The sequence below is a fragment of the Rhinatrema bivittatum genome, chromosome 2, assembly GCF_901001135.1.
Source record: "Rhinatrema bivittatum chromosome 2, aRhiBiv1.1, whole genome shotgun sequence".
Taxonomy (NCBI): Eukaryota; Metazoa; Chordata; class Amphibia; order Gymnophiona; family Rhinatrematidae; genus Rhinatrema; species Rhinatrema bivittatum.
Window position 1 is genome coordinate 330,729,769 of NC_042616.1, and position 14,351 is coordinate 330,744,119.

Sequence of the window (14,351 nt, forward strand, 5' to 3'; positions counted from 1 at the left end):
GCTGATGGATCAATATCTTCATCTGAAATACTGCATTTGCATTTTGGATTTCTGTCTTTCAAGGGACTGTCATGAGTTTTCTCGTCTTTCTTATCATTATGTCTAAACTGATCTTGCATGTAGGCCATGGCCTATTATTCCTATACATTGTATTGTTCTGATGATGCCACGGATAAATCTTGTTGTTTTTATAATCAACTTCATCTCTCTTAAATTTATCAAACTTCATCTATTTTAAATCTCTAGTAAAATTATCCATATTCTTCTTATAATCAGACTGTTCTATGTAATGCTTTGTTATGTTACTCAGACCGTTCTATGTAATTCTCCCATGCAAAGTTATGTTCTCTGTAAACAGGTATGATTTGTATATTATACAAGAATATCAGTATATAAAAAAATAAAAATAAATAAATAAATATATATTATGTCAAAACATACATCATTTTTATTTCAAAAAGCTAAGTTGTTCATCCAATTCACTTTTAATCTTTTCTTCTCTTTTTTTTTTTTTTTAAAGTTCTGATAATCAAGATCATTAGATCTAATGAACATTTATTTAAAATAGATTCCCACGAACTCATGAATTCATTGTCCTCTTTAAACATACTAGGAGGCTTATTTATTCTAAGGCCCCTCGAAATACGTTTATGCTGATAGTAATCCAGTAGTGTGCAGGCGTGTAGATTGCTTCTAACCAGGCTTTTGCTCATGTTAATGGTTTCCTCCCATTTTTTCAGAAAGTCCTCAAAAACTCCATCGTCTTTAAAGAATGGTTCTGGTGGTAAGGTTCTCATCGTTAAAGCTGAGTACATTCTTCCATGAAGAAAAAGGTCCAGAACATGAGACCCTTCCTCACATCATACAATGAACATCTATTTTACAAAAATTTCATGTAATGATTATGCAACAGCACTAACAGAAAAATTCAAGATGCTGAATCAACAAATCACTTATTCCTACCCTCTTTGCAACAGAAGATCTATCTGCACAAGATAAATGGTCATAATTTGGTAGAGTATCGAAACTGGAGATAAGCAGAATTGTAGCCAAACTAAAACCTGCTACACATCACCTTGACCCAATACCAGCCACCCTGCTAAAACAAGTAAACCAGACAATAAACCCCACAATCACAAGGCTAGTCAACCTCGCCTTTGAGGAAGGTTATATGCCCAAAGGTCTAAACAGGCAGTTAAAAAACCAATTTTAAAAAATAAATCTGGAAGACCTGATGATTGGAATAACTGCCTTCCAATCTCCAACTTAACCTTCATTGCGAAAACACTTGAAAAAGCTGCCCTTACCCAACTGGAAAAACATCTTGGAAATAATAAGACACTTTATCCTAACCAATTTGAATTCCAGAAAAACCACTCAACCAAAACTTCAATCCTTAACTGATCCTATTTTATGAGGTTTTGACTCAATCAAATCATACTGCCTAGTCCTAATTGTTGACCATGACCTGCTATGCCAACAGTTAAAAAAACATCAGAATAAATGGAAATGTGCTAAAATGGTACACCTCCTTCCTCTCAGATAGATCATTCCAAGTAAAACTTGACAGTTACTTGTCTGACACCTTCCAAAGCACAACTGGCGTGCCACAAGTATCAGCGTTATCAGCATTATTTAATATGTACGTGCTGCCCATATGCAAATTACTAACTGACCTGGGTTCAAACTTCTTATATACAGATGATCTACAATTTTATATCCCTCTAACTAAATCATTTGAAAAAACTTCTCAAATTTCCGAATATATGACTAAAATAAAATAAAAACTAGCTCAATGGAAACTCTCAATGAACTCCAAAAACTGAAATAATTTGGTTAAGCCGCAACCCACCAAAAACTATATCCCCAGGGATAGATTTTGGATGTTGCCAAGTAACTCCTGCAACCCACGTGAGAGATCTAGTGTCCAAATCGATGAAAAGTTTACAATGAAAGCCCACATAAGCAAACTTCTTAGATCTTGTTAAATATCCTCTCTTTTACTTGTTAAATATCCTCTCTTTTACTTGTGTACTCACCCAGTTATCCCCTCCCCTGTTCATTGTAATTTCCTTTCCTTCTCAGTTTTTTGTAAACCGACATGATGTGTCCTACGAATGCCGGTATAAAAAAAGTTTTAAATAAATAAAAATAAATCTGGTTTCCACAAGCTGGAGATATTAAGCTGACTGAAACCTCTACTAAGCACAACAGATTTTACAACAGTTTTACAATCCCTCATTTTCTGAAACCTTGACTACTGTAATTCATTACTTCTAGGTCTTCCGACTAGTCACGTAAGAACCTCTCAACTTCTGCAAAATGCCCCGGCCAGATTATTATCTGGAGCAAGAAAATTTGACCACATCACACCAATTCTGATGGCTTTACATTGGCTTCCTGTTCAGTCAAGAATATATTATAAAGTTCTAACTATAATACACAACAACATTAACCTGACAATAATGATCTACTCGGAATAACATTTAATCCTCACATCCCCCGATGAACTCTCAGATCACAGAACAGTGGCATCCTAGAAATTATGAACTTAAGATGCTTTCATCTAACACTAACTAGAAATAGTGATCTCAATTGCCGGCCCAAAACTATCTAAAAAAGCCATGAGGGCAACGCAAAAGATAGATGCCAAGGAATGTCCATCCAATACAAGGACGCCCTTGTATTGGATTGACAAGTCTCCTAATAAAGTATCTTGACGGACATTCCTTGGCATCTATCTTTTGCGTTGCCCTCACGGCCCAAAACTATGGAATTTCATTCCAGAAGAGTTTTGGACACTGATAAAAAGAAATTCAAAAGCGATTTAAGAACTTGGCTATTCAAAAATGCCTTCTTCTTGATTAATACACCCAATTCCCCATGACTCAGATAACATTAATAAAGCTTGAAGAATATCCCCTTCCCCACCCGCTAACCCTTTATTCCAGCTCTGTTTCTACATTGGAAGTCTACCTTTTGTATTACTTCAGTTTCTATGAATGTCTTTCCTCCTTGTAACACTCATTTTATTTATGAATGTTTTACCTGTAAACCGTTATGAACTAGTGATTCTCACATGGAATGCGGTATATAAAACATTTACATAAATGAATTTAGTGCACATAGGAGCTGTAGTACCAGTGGAACATTTCATTTTTTTAATGCATATCCAGAGGCGTTCAGTGTCAGCAATGTTCCTTTTCTGGGCTCACCAATGATCTAGACTGGGGTTCTACTTCCAAAAGGTTGCAGTAGTCAAGCTGGCTGCTAATAGGAGCTGGCCAACTAATCTATGAAAGTGAGGAACCAGGGACCCATACCACTTAACCCACAACCCATTAGAGGCGAAACATAGGTAGGGAGGCCTAAATCATCCATAGTCTTCTGGGTTATTCTCCTCTAAAACTTCCTTATACCTGTGCAGTACCATCACATGTGTATGCAAGTGCCCATTTCATTGCACCCTCTCCACATGGTATCTGTATTGGGGATCAGCTTAGAATTAAAAATAAAAATGGAATATCTTATGTTTTATGTAGCAACTGTACCATCAGTTCAGTTTACCACGTGCACAGGGAGCTACAATGAACCGCAGTCCAAATAAGCTTCCACGTTTTGGCGTCCAACTTTGTACCCAAATCTGCATTTCACCTAGTCATCAAAGACATCAAGTTCTCAGTGTCATATTTGCCCAACAAGATCCTCCAATAAATTGCAGTAATACCTTTTGGCTGATGCATCTTTGTCCCCCATGAAACTCTATACCATTCAGTGGCATTAGGGGCACCTCTAGGTCAATAGTTGGACAGGGCCTGTCTCAATTGCAAATAGTTGACATGAGCGTGCCCTGATATACCAAAATCCTGAGTAAGCAAGTCAAAGCTGTGCTTTAGGTATGCACCCAAGGACAGACACAGTCTCCCCAGCATGTGCTCTTTTGCTTTCAAAAAGAATAGATTGGCTGATTCGGCAGGATCTTACTACCTATAGACATGGTGAATGATATTTGCTTCAGGTTTAGCTTTTTAATTTGAAGAGTCTTCTCTTCAAATTATTTCTGTGTGAAGAGATTTTTCTTAAATTCTTAAATAGTGACTTTAAAGATAAAATATTTGATAAAGGAACAGGAAATGGGAACGTTATTTTGCAAGGAGAGCTTACAGGAAGCTGTCCTTGTGGTTTCTGAAAGGGTAAGTGGAAACAGGTTTTATTGCTGGCTTGAAGTGGCAGTCATTGAACTATTAGTACTCAAGTAATTATATAGCATAGAGTAGACACCTTAGCTAGTGATGAATAATATCTGTTAAAGTATCCTTTTATATAATTGGAGAATAGCATTAGAGTAGGGGTGGGTAAATTTTTGGGACCAAGGGGAGGCCACATTAAAGGTTTATGGAAAGGAGGGGGAAGGGGCAGTGATGGACCCCACACATCCTGGAAATTTGAAGGATGGGCTGGGAATGATGCAAGCTGAAACATGGAAACTGCAGGCTTGCGGTGAAGTTTGCAGTCAGATATTGCAAATGTTTGAAAGCTTTACTATATGACCCACAGGTATGAAGACATTTTTTTGTTTTTGTTTCTAGGCTGGCGATGTAAGCAGTATGGTCACAGAACTGGAGATAGAGAATGCCCCTTCTTCACAAAGGGAAATCAGAAGATAGAACAATTCAGAGTAGTAAGTATAATATAAGTATGGCTTAATGCTCTGATTTTGTATTTTGCAAGGTCCTGTCATTGACTGTTTTATTTTACATTTATTTATTGATTGATTGATTGATTGAATTTTATATACAGTTGTTCAGACGTACCATCACAACGGTTCACAGAGTTGAAGGAAATACAATAAAGTAATTACAAATTAAAATTAAATATAAGTGATAAAAATAAGTACTATTAATAGAATAAAAACACTAATAAAATACATAGTAAACTATTAAAACGAGTAAAAGAAAGGAGAAAAAGAAGTAGGTTGCTTGGTCTGATCTCAGTCACGGTCATTGTAGGCGTTGCCAATTAGCCATGTTTTTAGATCTTTTAAAAATTTTGATCTCTCATTGCAACCTTAGTTCTGTTGGTAATGAATTCCACAGTTTGGGGCCAGCTAGCAAAATGGCTCGCTCTCTCTTACCTGGCTTAAATGGGCGGAGTTTACTGATGGAATACTTAAAAGGCTTTGTGGGGTGGGTAGACGAATGGTTGCATTTAACCTGTCTATTTGTTCCCTGTCAATAACTTTGTGCAGGATACAAATCACTTTGTATTGTATGCAATACTTGATGGGGAGCCAATGCAAAGATATTAATGTTGGAGTTATGTGATTGCATTTTCTGCTTCCTGTTAATACCCTGGCTGCAGCGTTTTGCAAAACTTGTAGAGGGCGGATTGCAGATGATGGAAGGCCGAGTAAGAGTGAGTTGCAGTAGTCTGTACTGGAAAATATGTATGATTGTAGGCCTGTTCTGAAATCATTTTGTGTTAGCAGCGGTTTTAATCGTCTAAGAGTGAGAAGTTTGCTGTAACCCTCTCTTAGTTTGTTTGAAATATGTTTTTTAAAACTAAGTTCTGCGTCAATTATTCCTAGATCTCGGGCATTGTCAGTTGGCTTTATGTTTGTATTATCTTGTAATGATAAAGCTGTTGCTCTGTCATTTATGGATCTTCTTTCTAATAAAATAATTTCGGTTTTATCGATGTCTAATATAAGTTTCATGTGTGTCAAGAGTTGCTTTATGATTGTCAGATACATTACTGTCAGTTTGTATGTTATTTTCGATTGTATCATTTACTGGAATCAATATTTGAATTTCGTCTGCATGAATGTAGTGATTGAGACCTAAACCGGCAAGTAAGTGACATACTGGCAACATGTATATGTTGAACAAAGTGGCTGACAGTGCTTAGCCTTGAGGGACTCCAGTAAATAAAGACATTTAGCATTTAATAGTCAGTACCTAGTAAACAAATATGGTTAAGTGTTGTAGTCTGATGAGAGAGGGCTGGGTGTGTGAAGTCTGATGGTTCTGGCACTGACCTGCTTGATCTAACGCTCCCTGGTGACCACAAGCGAATCACAAGTGGAAGCGCCGCAGCACTGCTGGCTGGCCAAGTAGAATATTAGTGGGTAATCATTAAGCCACCTAGTTTAAGGCTTTTGGGTTCCCTGCATCCCCCCACCCATTGCCATCCCCCTTGGTTCTTATACTCAGGACACACAAAATTGAAATCTACTTTCAAGTAAATTCTGATCTCAGAGGAACATAACATAAGAAATTGCCATACTGGGTCAGACTAAGGGTCCATCGAGCCCAGCATCCTGTTTCCAACAGTGAGTGGCCAGGGTTATAAGTACCTGGCAAGTACCAAACACTAAGTTTATCCCATGCTACTGATGCCAGTAATAGCAGTGGCTATTCCCCAAGTCAACTTGATTAAAAGCAGTTAATGGACTTCACCTCCAAGAACTTATCCAAACCTTTTTTGAACCCAGCTACACTAACTGCCCTAACCACATCCTCTGCTAGCAAATTCCAGAGCTTTATTGTGCGTTCAGTGAAAAAGAATTTTCTCGGAATAGTTTTAAATGTACTACTTGCTAAATTCATGGAGTGCCCCCTAGTCCTTCTATTATCCAAAAGAGTAAATAACCGATTCACATTTACCTGTTCTAGACCTCTCATGATTTTAAAGACTTCTATCATATCATAACTCAGCCGTCTCTTCTCCAAGCTGAGCAGCCCTAACCTCTTTAGCCTTTCCTCATAGGGGAGCTGTTCCAACCCCTTTATCATTTTGGTCGCCCTTCTTTGTACCTTCTCCATCACAACTATATCCTTTTTTTGAGATGCGGCGACCAGAATTGTACACAGTACTTAAGGTGCCGTCTCACCACGAAGTGAAACAGAGGCATTATGACATTTTCCGTTTTATTCACCATTTCCTTCCTAATAATTCCTAACACTCTGTTTACTTTTTTGACTGCCGCAGCACATTGAGCTGATGATTTCAATGTATTATCCACTATGTCGCCTAGATCTAATATGGAACCTAACATCGTGTAACTACAGCATGGGTTATTTTCCCCCTATATGCCTCACCTTGCATTGGTCCATATTAAATTTCATCTGCCATTTGGATGCTCAATCTTCCAGTCTTGCAAGGTCATCCTGCAATTTATCACAATCCGCTTGTGATTTAACTACTCTGAATAATTTTGTATCATCTGCAAATTTGATTATCTCACTCATCATATTCCTTTCCAAATTATTTATAAATATATTGAAAAGCACCGGTCCAAGTACAGATCCCTGAAGCACTCCACTGTTTACTCTTTTCCACTGAGAAAATTGACCATTTGATCCTACTCTGTTTTCTCAGTTTCCTATCTTTTAACCAGTTTGTAATCCACAAAAGGACATCACCTCCTATCCCATGATTTAGGTAAAAGCCTTCCATCCACAACAGAGGGTTGCTGCTTTGGCCGCGGTGGTGGACATTCAAGAGTAAGCAGACATCAGCGTGGAACATGTTGTGACTGTTAGATCTCATGGCATCAACAGTGCATGTAACTCAAATGGCATGTCTTTTTTCATGAGAAGAATCCAGTTGACCTTTAAGGTCTGAGTGGCTACAAGCTATTCAGGATCTTCAGGACAACATCCAGATCACTCAACCAGTTATCCTTGCCTAGATGGACAACGAGGTGGCAATGTATTACATCAACAAGCAGGGAAGTACGAGTTTGTACCTTCTGTATCAGGAGGCTGTCAGCTGTGGGGCTAGGCCATCTCTCTGGGTTTGGTTCTCAGAGCTGCTTACATGACTTGGCCCTTGCAACCACATGAGCAGTTCCTGGACCAAGAGATAGCAAACCAGATCTTCCACCACTGGGAATACCTGTGATAGATCTATTCACACTTCCTTGGAACTGAAAGGTCCCACTCGTCTGCTCCAGAAAGAGGGTGCATGGCAAACTAGTCTCTGATGCTTTTGCCCTGCATTGGTGCAAGGGCTGCTGTACAAGCATCCACAGATACCTCTAGTAGTGAAAACATTATTGTGGTGAAACAGGGGTTTTGCATGTCTTCTAGCTTATTTTTCTGCCCTGTGACATTTTTTCCCCCAGAGAGTTCATTTCTTGTGTGCTGGCCTGCAGCTGAGGTGGTGTTTGACTTCTGCCTGTAGTTCAAGCAGAGGCTTTAAATGCTGCTTTGATTGAAGGAGCTCTGATCAGCATACACATTGTTGTCCTGCGTGCATGTGACACTGGAACACCCTGCATTGCCATTGGCCAGAAAGCTCACCGTTAATACTGTGCGCCCTGATTGGCCAAGGAGACTGAGAACTCACCCTGAATATTCTGGAATTATCCAGTCTCAGCTAGGAGTTGAGAGGGCAGATCATTGCACGGAGACCCATTTTAATTCCTGTGGACAGCTTTTTCTTGACATCCCCAGCCATTAGTAAGATAATGAAAAGTTTTTAGATAGTTTCTGCTGTTTAATCCTTGTTGTTTAACCTGTTTCTGTTTGCAATTTAAAACTTTTAGTGGTTCACTTTGCTTACTTTTTCTTAATAAACTTTTTAGTTTGTTAGCTCTGTCTGTCTTGGACTGACTATGGTTCTTGGATTTGTGTGTATTTGGTCTGTGGATGCATTTCTAGGAATTGTGTGACCCTTGGTTGTGAGGGGTCTCAGTATCCTTAGAAACCACCGATTGCTTGCGGGCAGGGAACTTGCCCATAAGGCAAGCAGAAACCCAGTTGGCGGATGGGAGACTGCCAGGATAGAAGCACGTGCACAGGTATAGGTGGGCCTGTGCATTACTTGGCAGGACCCTCCAAGTGGCCACAGGGTTACCCTGCGTGGGTATTAGGGGTGGCACTGCGGCATTGCATGACAAGGACCATGATCCATATAGCCTCCTTTTGGTCAAGAGGTCTAGTTCCCTCTCCTGCAGGAGATATCCATCAGGCAAACAGTCAGTGTGGGTTTTCCCCAGATCTCATCACTCATGATCAAGGCAGATTGCGTCATTCCAACTTTCAAGTCAGCAACTGTTGCAATTGCCACCTGTGGAGGCCCGTGAGTGGCTCACTGACCTCCCCTGATGCCGAAGGTGTAGCCTGTACTCGAATGCCATTACCTTCTGCTGCCATTTGGCAGGGAGCTGCTGCCTCTCTGTCTTCATTGCGGCCTGGAAGGAGCCCCGACGCTGCCACACCACTGCTTCCATACAGCGTTTTCTCCACCCCCTCTCTGTCTCCTCTTCGTGGCCTGGATGTCACCAGCGCTGACTTCCTTCGCAGTTGAATGATGCTGCATGCTGCTTCGCCCAATGTGCCCCTAGGTGTGCACGCATGCCTCTGCCTGCAATTTAAAGGGCCCATGGCGGGAAAAGCCCTGCGGCTCTCTTTGAAGACATCATCGCCTCAATTCTTCAGTCCTATAAAAGGACTTCCCTGCTAGTTCAGCTTTGCCTTCGCAGGGATCTTCATGGTCATCCATGGGGTCTTCGTCCTTCATGTTCCTGGTCTCCTTCATGTTCCTGGTCTCCTTGTTCTTCATTGGAGCTCCTTCATGTTGCCTGTTTCATGTTCCTGGTCTCTCGTCAGTTCCTCGTCCAAGCCCACTGAGTCTTCACCTTGTCCAATTTTTCTGTCAATACTGGATGCTCTAGTCCTCATTCCTAAGTTCTGCCTTTCAGCTTCTCTCTCTTCCTTCCTCCAGGCATGCCAGCGTCGTGGTCCACAACCAGCCCATGGGTTGTGAAGGGTGCCTCCTGGCACAAGGCCTGTCTCCGTCTTTGCTGGGTCAAATCCTCGGAGTCTATCCTTGTTTAGAGTTCCAAGTTCCTAGTCATGTTTCTAGTTCTGGGCTTGTGGAGCTTGTCCAGCCAGCGGATCTCCTTGTTCTTCGTTCCAAGACATGTCCCTCGTTCCAAGGGATGTCTTGGCTCTCATTCTCGTCCAAGCCCAGAGCACCTTTTCCCCCTCCTCAAATCTACACACTATCTCATAATGATAAAGTGAAATCAGATTTGTAGAAATTTGTACAAATTAATTACAAAAAAAACAAAATTGAAATATCACATTTACATAAGTATTCAGACCTTTTGCCTATAACATTCCATTTTTATTTATTTAATAAATTTTATATATCGAAGTTTCATGCGAGCATATCAAATCGGTTTACAGTAGTTAAATATTTATTTAAAATTATTTGCATTTCCAAAGAAGGAAAGGAAGTAAATACATAGTTTCATAATAAAATAAAATAGTAAACTAGATAAAATGGTTGAGCTCAAGTGCCTCCTGTTTCTGTTGATCATCCTTGAGATGTTTCTCCAACTTGATTGGAGTCCACCTGTGGTAAATTTACTTGATTGGACATGATTTGGAAAGGCACACACCTGTCTATATAAGGTCCCACAGTTGACTGGGCATATCAGAACAAAATCAAAGTCATGAAGTCGAAGGACTTATCTCTAGACCTCCAGGACAGGATTGTTTCGAGGCACAGATCTGGGGAAGAGTACAAAAAATTGCTGTAGCGTTGAAGGTCCTGAAAAACACAGTAGCCTATCTCATTCTTAAATGGAAGACGTTCAAAACCATCAGAATTCTACCTAAGGTCTGCTGCCCGCCCAAACTGAGCAATCGGGGGAGAAGGGCCTTGGTCAGGGAGCTGACCAAGAACCTGATGGTCACTCTGATAGAGCTCCAGAGTTCCTTTGTGGAGATGGAAGAACCTTCCAGAAGGATAACCATCTCTGTAGCACTCCACTAATCAGGCCTTTAAGTAGATTGGCCAGACAGAAGCCATTCCTCAATAAAAGGCACATGACAGCCCACTTGGAGTTTGTCAAAAGACACACTTAAAGGACTCTCTGAGCATGAGGAATAAGATTCTCTGATCTGATGAAACCAAGATTGAAATCTTTGGCCTGAATGCCATGTCTGGATGAAACCGGACACTGCTTATCAACTAGTAAATACCATCCCTAGGGTGAAGCATTGATGGTGGCAGCATCATGCTATGGGGATGCTTTTCAGCTGCAGAAACTGGAGACTAGCCAGAGCCGAAGGAAAGATGAATGGAGCAAAGTACAGAGAGATCCTTGATGAAAACCTGCTCCAGAGCACTCTGGACCTCCAGACTGGGGCAATGAGTCACCTTCCAACAGGACAATGACCCATAGCACACAGCCAAGACAACGCAGGTGTCTTCGGGACAAGTCTGTGAATGTCCTTGGAGTGGCCTAGCCAGAGTCCGGACTTGAACCCGATTGAACATCTCTGGAGAAATCTGAAAATAGCTGTACATCAGCTCTCCACATCCAACCTGACAGAGCTTGAGAGGATCGCAGAGAAGAATGGGAAAGACATCCCCAAATCTAGGTATGCCAAGATTGTAGTGTCATACCCAAGAAAACCTGAGGCTGTAATTGCTGCAGAAGATGCCTCAACAAAGTAAAGGGTCTGAATATTTATGTAAATGTGATATTTCAGTGTGTTATTTTTCCATTGAAAATTTTTATTGAAGGTCAGAATGTAAAACATACAAAGCATATGGAACAAAGCAGCAAATAAACTGACATTCATTTTACAGTCTTTGATTTAACCCCCCTTCCCCCCCCTTCAATTCCTCCATCAAGTACCTTAAGCACTTATTTCTCTCTGTAACATGTTAATTACTATTGTTTGCCACACTTCACCGAACGCACTGAGATGTCCTACAAGCATAACATATACAAAAGAGAGCCTCAGTCCTATGTTTGGAATGACCTACAGACTACAAAATAATAGCCATGCATCTATAAATCTTCTCAGAGAGGTATCTCTCTTGAGGCAAAAGGAAAGATTCATAAAGCAATCAAATCAGGTAAATCTCTGAGGCATCACTCAATAAGTGGATCTGTATCAGTCAGTTCCCCCGACTCCCACTCCAAAAGCGGTTTCCAAGTTTCTGAAACACTGATGTTTGTTTATATTTTAAGCATGAATTGCTGCCATTCGATAATAGAATCTTAGCCTTTGTAACACTGCTTGTAAAGATGGCACTTCCGGTTGTTTCGAGCATAGTTCTAATTCACATCTAGCAGCTATAAATACTTGCTGACAAAACCGCTGTTGGAATTTATCTAGATTTGGGGAGGGTACATTAAGTAATATCAATCCTGCATTTCCCAACCCTGTACCTGTAGAGTTGCTTCTAGCCAGTGCACCACCCCGGTTTCAAAATATTGAGGCCAATTGGCATTCCCACCAAATATGGATAAAGGTACCTACTCCACTGCACTCCCTCCAGCAGTTTTCGCTAACTGCAGGGTACATGCGGTGCAGTTTGTGCGGTGTAAGGTACCAATGCAATAATAGCTTGTAAGCAATTTTCTTGTAGTTTAGTAGATATAGAAACATTTACTAGCAGATAGAAACACCTGATCCCATATTTCGGGAGCTAGAGTGGTCCCCAAGTCAGCGTCCCAAGCCTGGATGTGAGGGTAAGTATCCCAACCTTATCCAAAGAATAAAGAGTAAATCTTGGAAACTAATCCCACGTTTATCTACTTCTGTTGGATAGATGGTTCAAATAAAGTTTACCTAGGGTTAAGGAGGAAGAAACTTCCTTGGATATTATAAAATGGCGAAGCTGAGCGTATGCCAAGAAATTCACTTTGTTCAACTGATAATTATCAGACAGCTCACCAATGGACAAAAGAGTCCCCCCTACTAATTTGTGTTCAATACAGTGGATGCCCTTTGCCCTCCATTCCCAAAATGTTTTATTTTGAAACCTAGCTGGGAAGGCTCTATTGCAAAAAAGGTAAGATGTATAAAAGTAAGCCCTCTTCCCCACTAGTCTGTCCTTCCAGTTAGCCCAAATCCTTAGTGTAGTACACAGAGTGAAAGGTATAATCTCATATGAACACCAAGTATGTTGAGGCTGCCAATACAGAGCAGCTAGTGGCATTCCCCCTACTATACATTATTCAAACCGTACCCACTGCTTGACAGAAATTTCCTGTGTATATCCAGTATCGTCCTAAGCTGTGTAGCCACATAATACCAGGCCAAATTGGGGACTCCCAGACCTCCTGTACACCTGGGTTGGTATAAAAGAGAACGGGAAACCCTAGATGGACGACTCTTCCAAATGAAGTCAAAAACCTTCTTTTGCCAGGATTTAAGAATGGCAGCAGATATAAAGACCGGCAGAGTGATAAATAGATATAGAAACCGGGGCAGAATGCTCATCTTCATAATTGTAATGCACCCCAGCCAAGAAAAATGCTCTCTGTCCCACCTATGTAGGTCTGTCTCCAGCTTCTTTACCAGTAACTGATAATTTAACGGGAAGAGATCTCGACCCTTGGGCCCAATCTGTATCCCCAAGTATTTAATTGAGTTTCTAGACCATTTAAAGAGAAAAGTTGCCTTTAATCTTACACACCTCACTTTCAGATAAGGTAACATTTAAAATCTATGATTTGTGTATTTTTCGCTCCATAAGACGCACTTTTTTTCCCCCAAAAGTGGGGGAAAAATGTCTATGCGTCTTATGGAGCGAATATAAAAAAAAATTAAAAATCTAACCAAAACCCCCACCCCTCCTGACCCCTCCCCAAGATCTTCCAAATTAATTTACTACAACCCCCACCTCCTGACCCCCCCCCCCCCCAAGACCTGCCAAAAGTCCCTGGTGGTCCAGCGGGGGTCCAGGAGCGGTCCGGGAGCGATCTCCTGGACTTGGGCTGTCGGCTGCCAGCAATCAAAATGGAGCTGACGACCCTTTGCCCTTACTTGTCACAGGGGCTACCGCTGGCATTGGTCGACCCCAGTGACATAGTAAGGGCAAAGGGCCGTCGGCGCCATTTTAATTGCTGGCAACTGACGGCCCAAGTCCAGGAGATCGTTCCCGGATCGCTCCTGGATCCCTGCTGGACCACCAGGGACTTATGGCAGGTCTTGGGGGGGGCGGGTCAGGAGGGTGGGGGGTTGTAGTAAATTAATTTGGAAGATCTTGGGGAGGGGTCAGGAGGGTGGGGGTTGTTAATTTAAAGGGTTGGGATGGGGTTTTTTGGGGGGGGTTCCCACAGAATTAGAAAGACAAAAGTTTTCTGATCTGGGGAATGGACCGAAATGGCCCTCCCCAGACCCGAAAACAAAATGGGGAGAAAAAAAATGTTATGCACTCCCCTAATTTGCTCCATAAGATGCACAGACGCCTGGGGACAGAGCCGGTTTAGCACAAATTTTTTTTTTTAATTTTCCCCCTCTGAATCCTAGGTGCGTCTTATGGTGTGAAAAATACGGTAACTCTGAATCCAGGAACTTCAGTAAACATTT

General features: G+C 41.2%; 1 protein-coding gene across 1 annotated transcript in view; it reads left to right on the forward strand.

Moving 5' to 3' along the window:
* RP9 (RP9 pre-mRNA splicing factor) overlaps positions 1-14,351 on the forward strand; it is a 70,553-nt gene that overhangs the window by 20,899 nt on the left and 35,303 nt on the right. Inside the window, exon 4 of the mRNA XM_029589786.1 lies at positions 4,590-4,681. Coding sequence (XP_029445646.1) covers positions 4,590-4,681 — 92 coding nt within the window. The remainder of the gene's footprint in view (positions 1-4,589; positions 4,682-14,351) is intronic.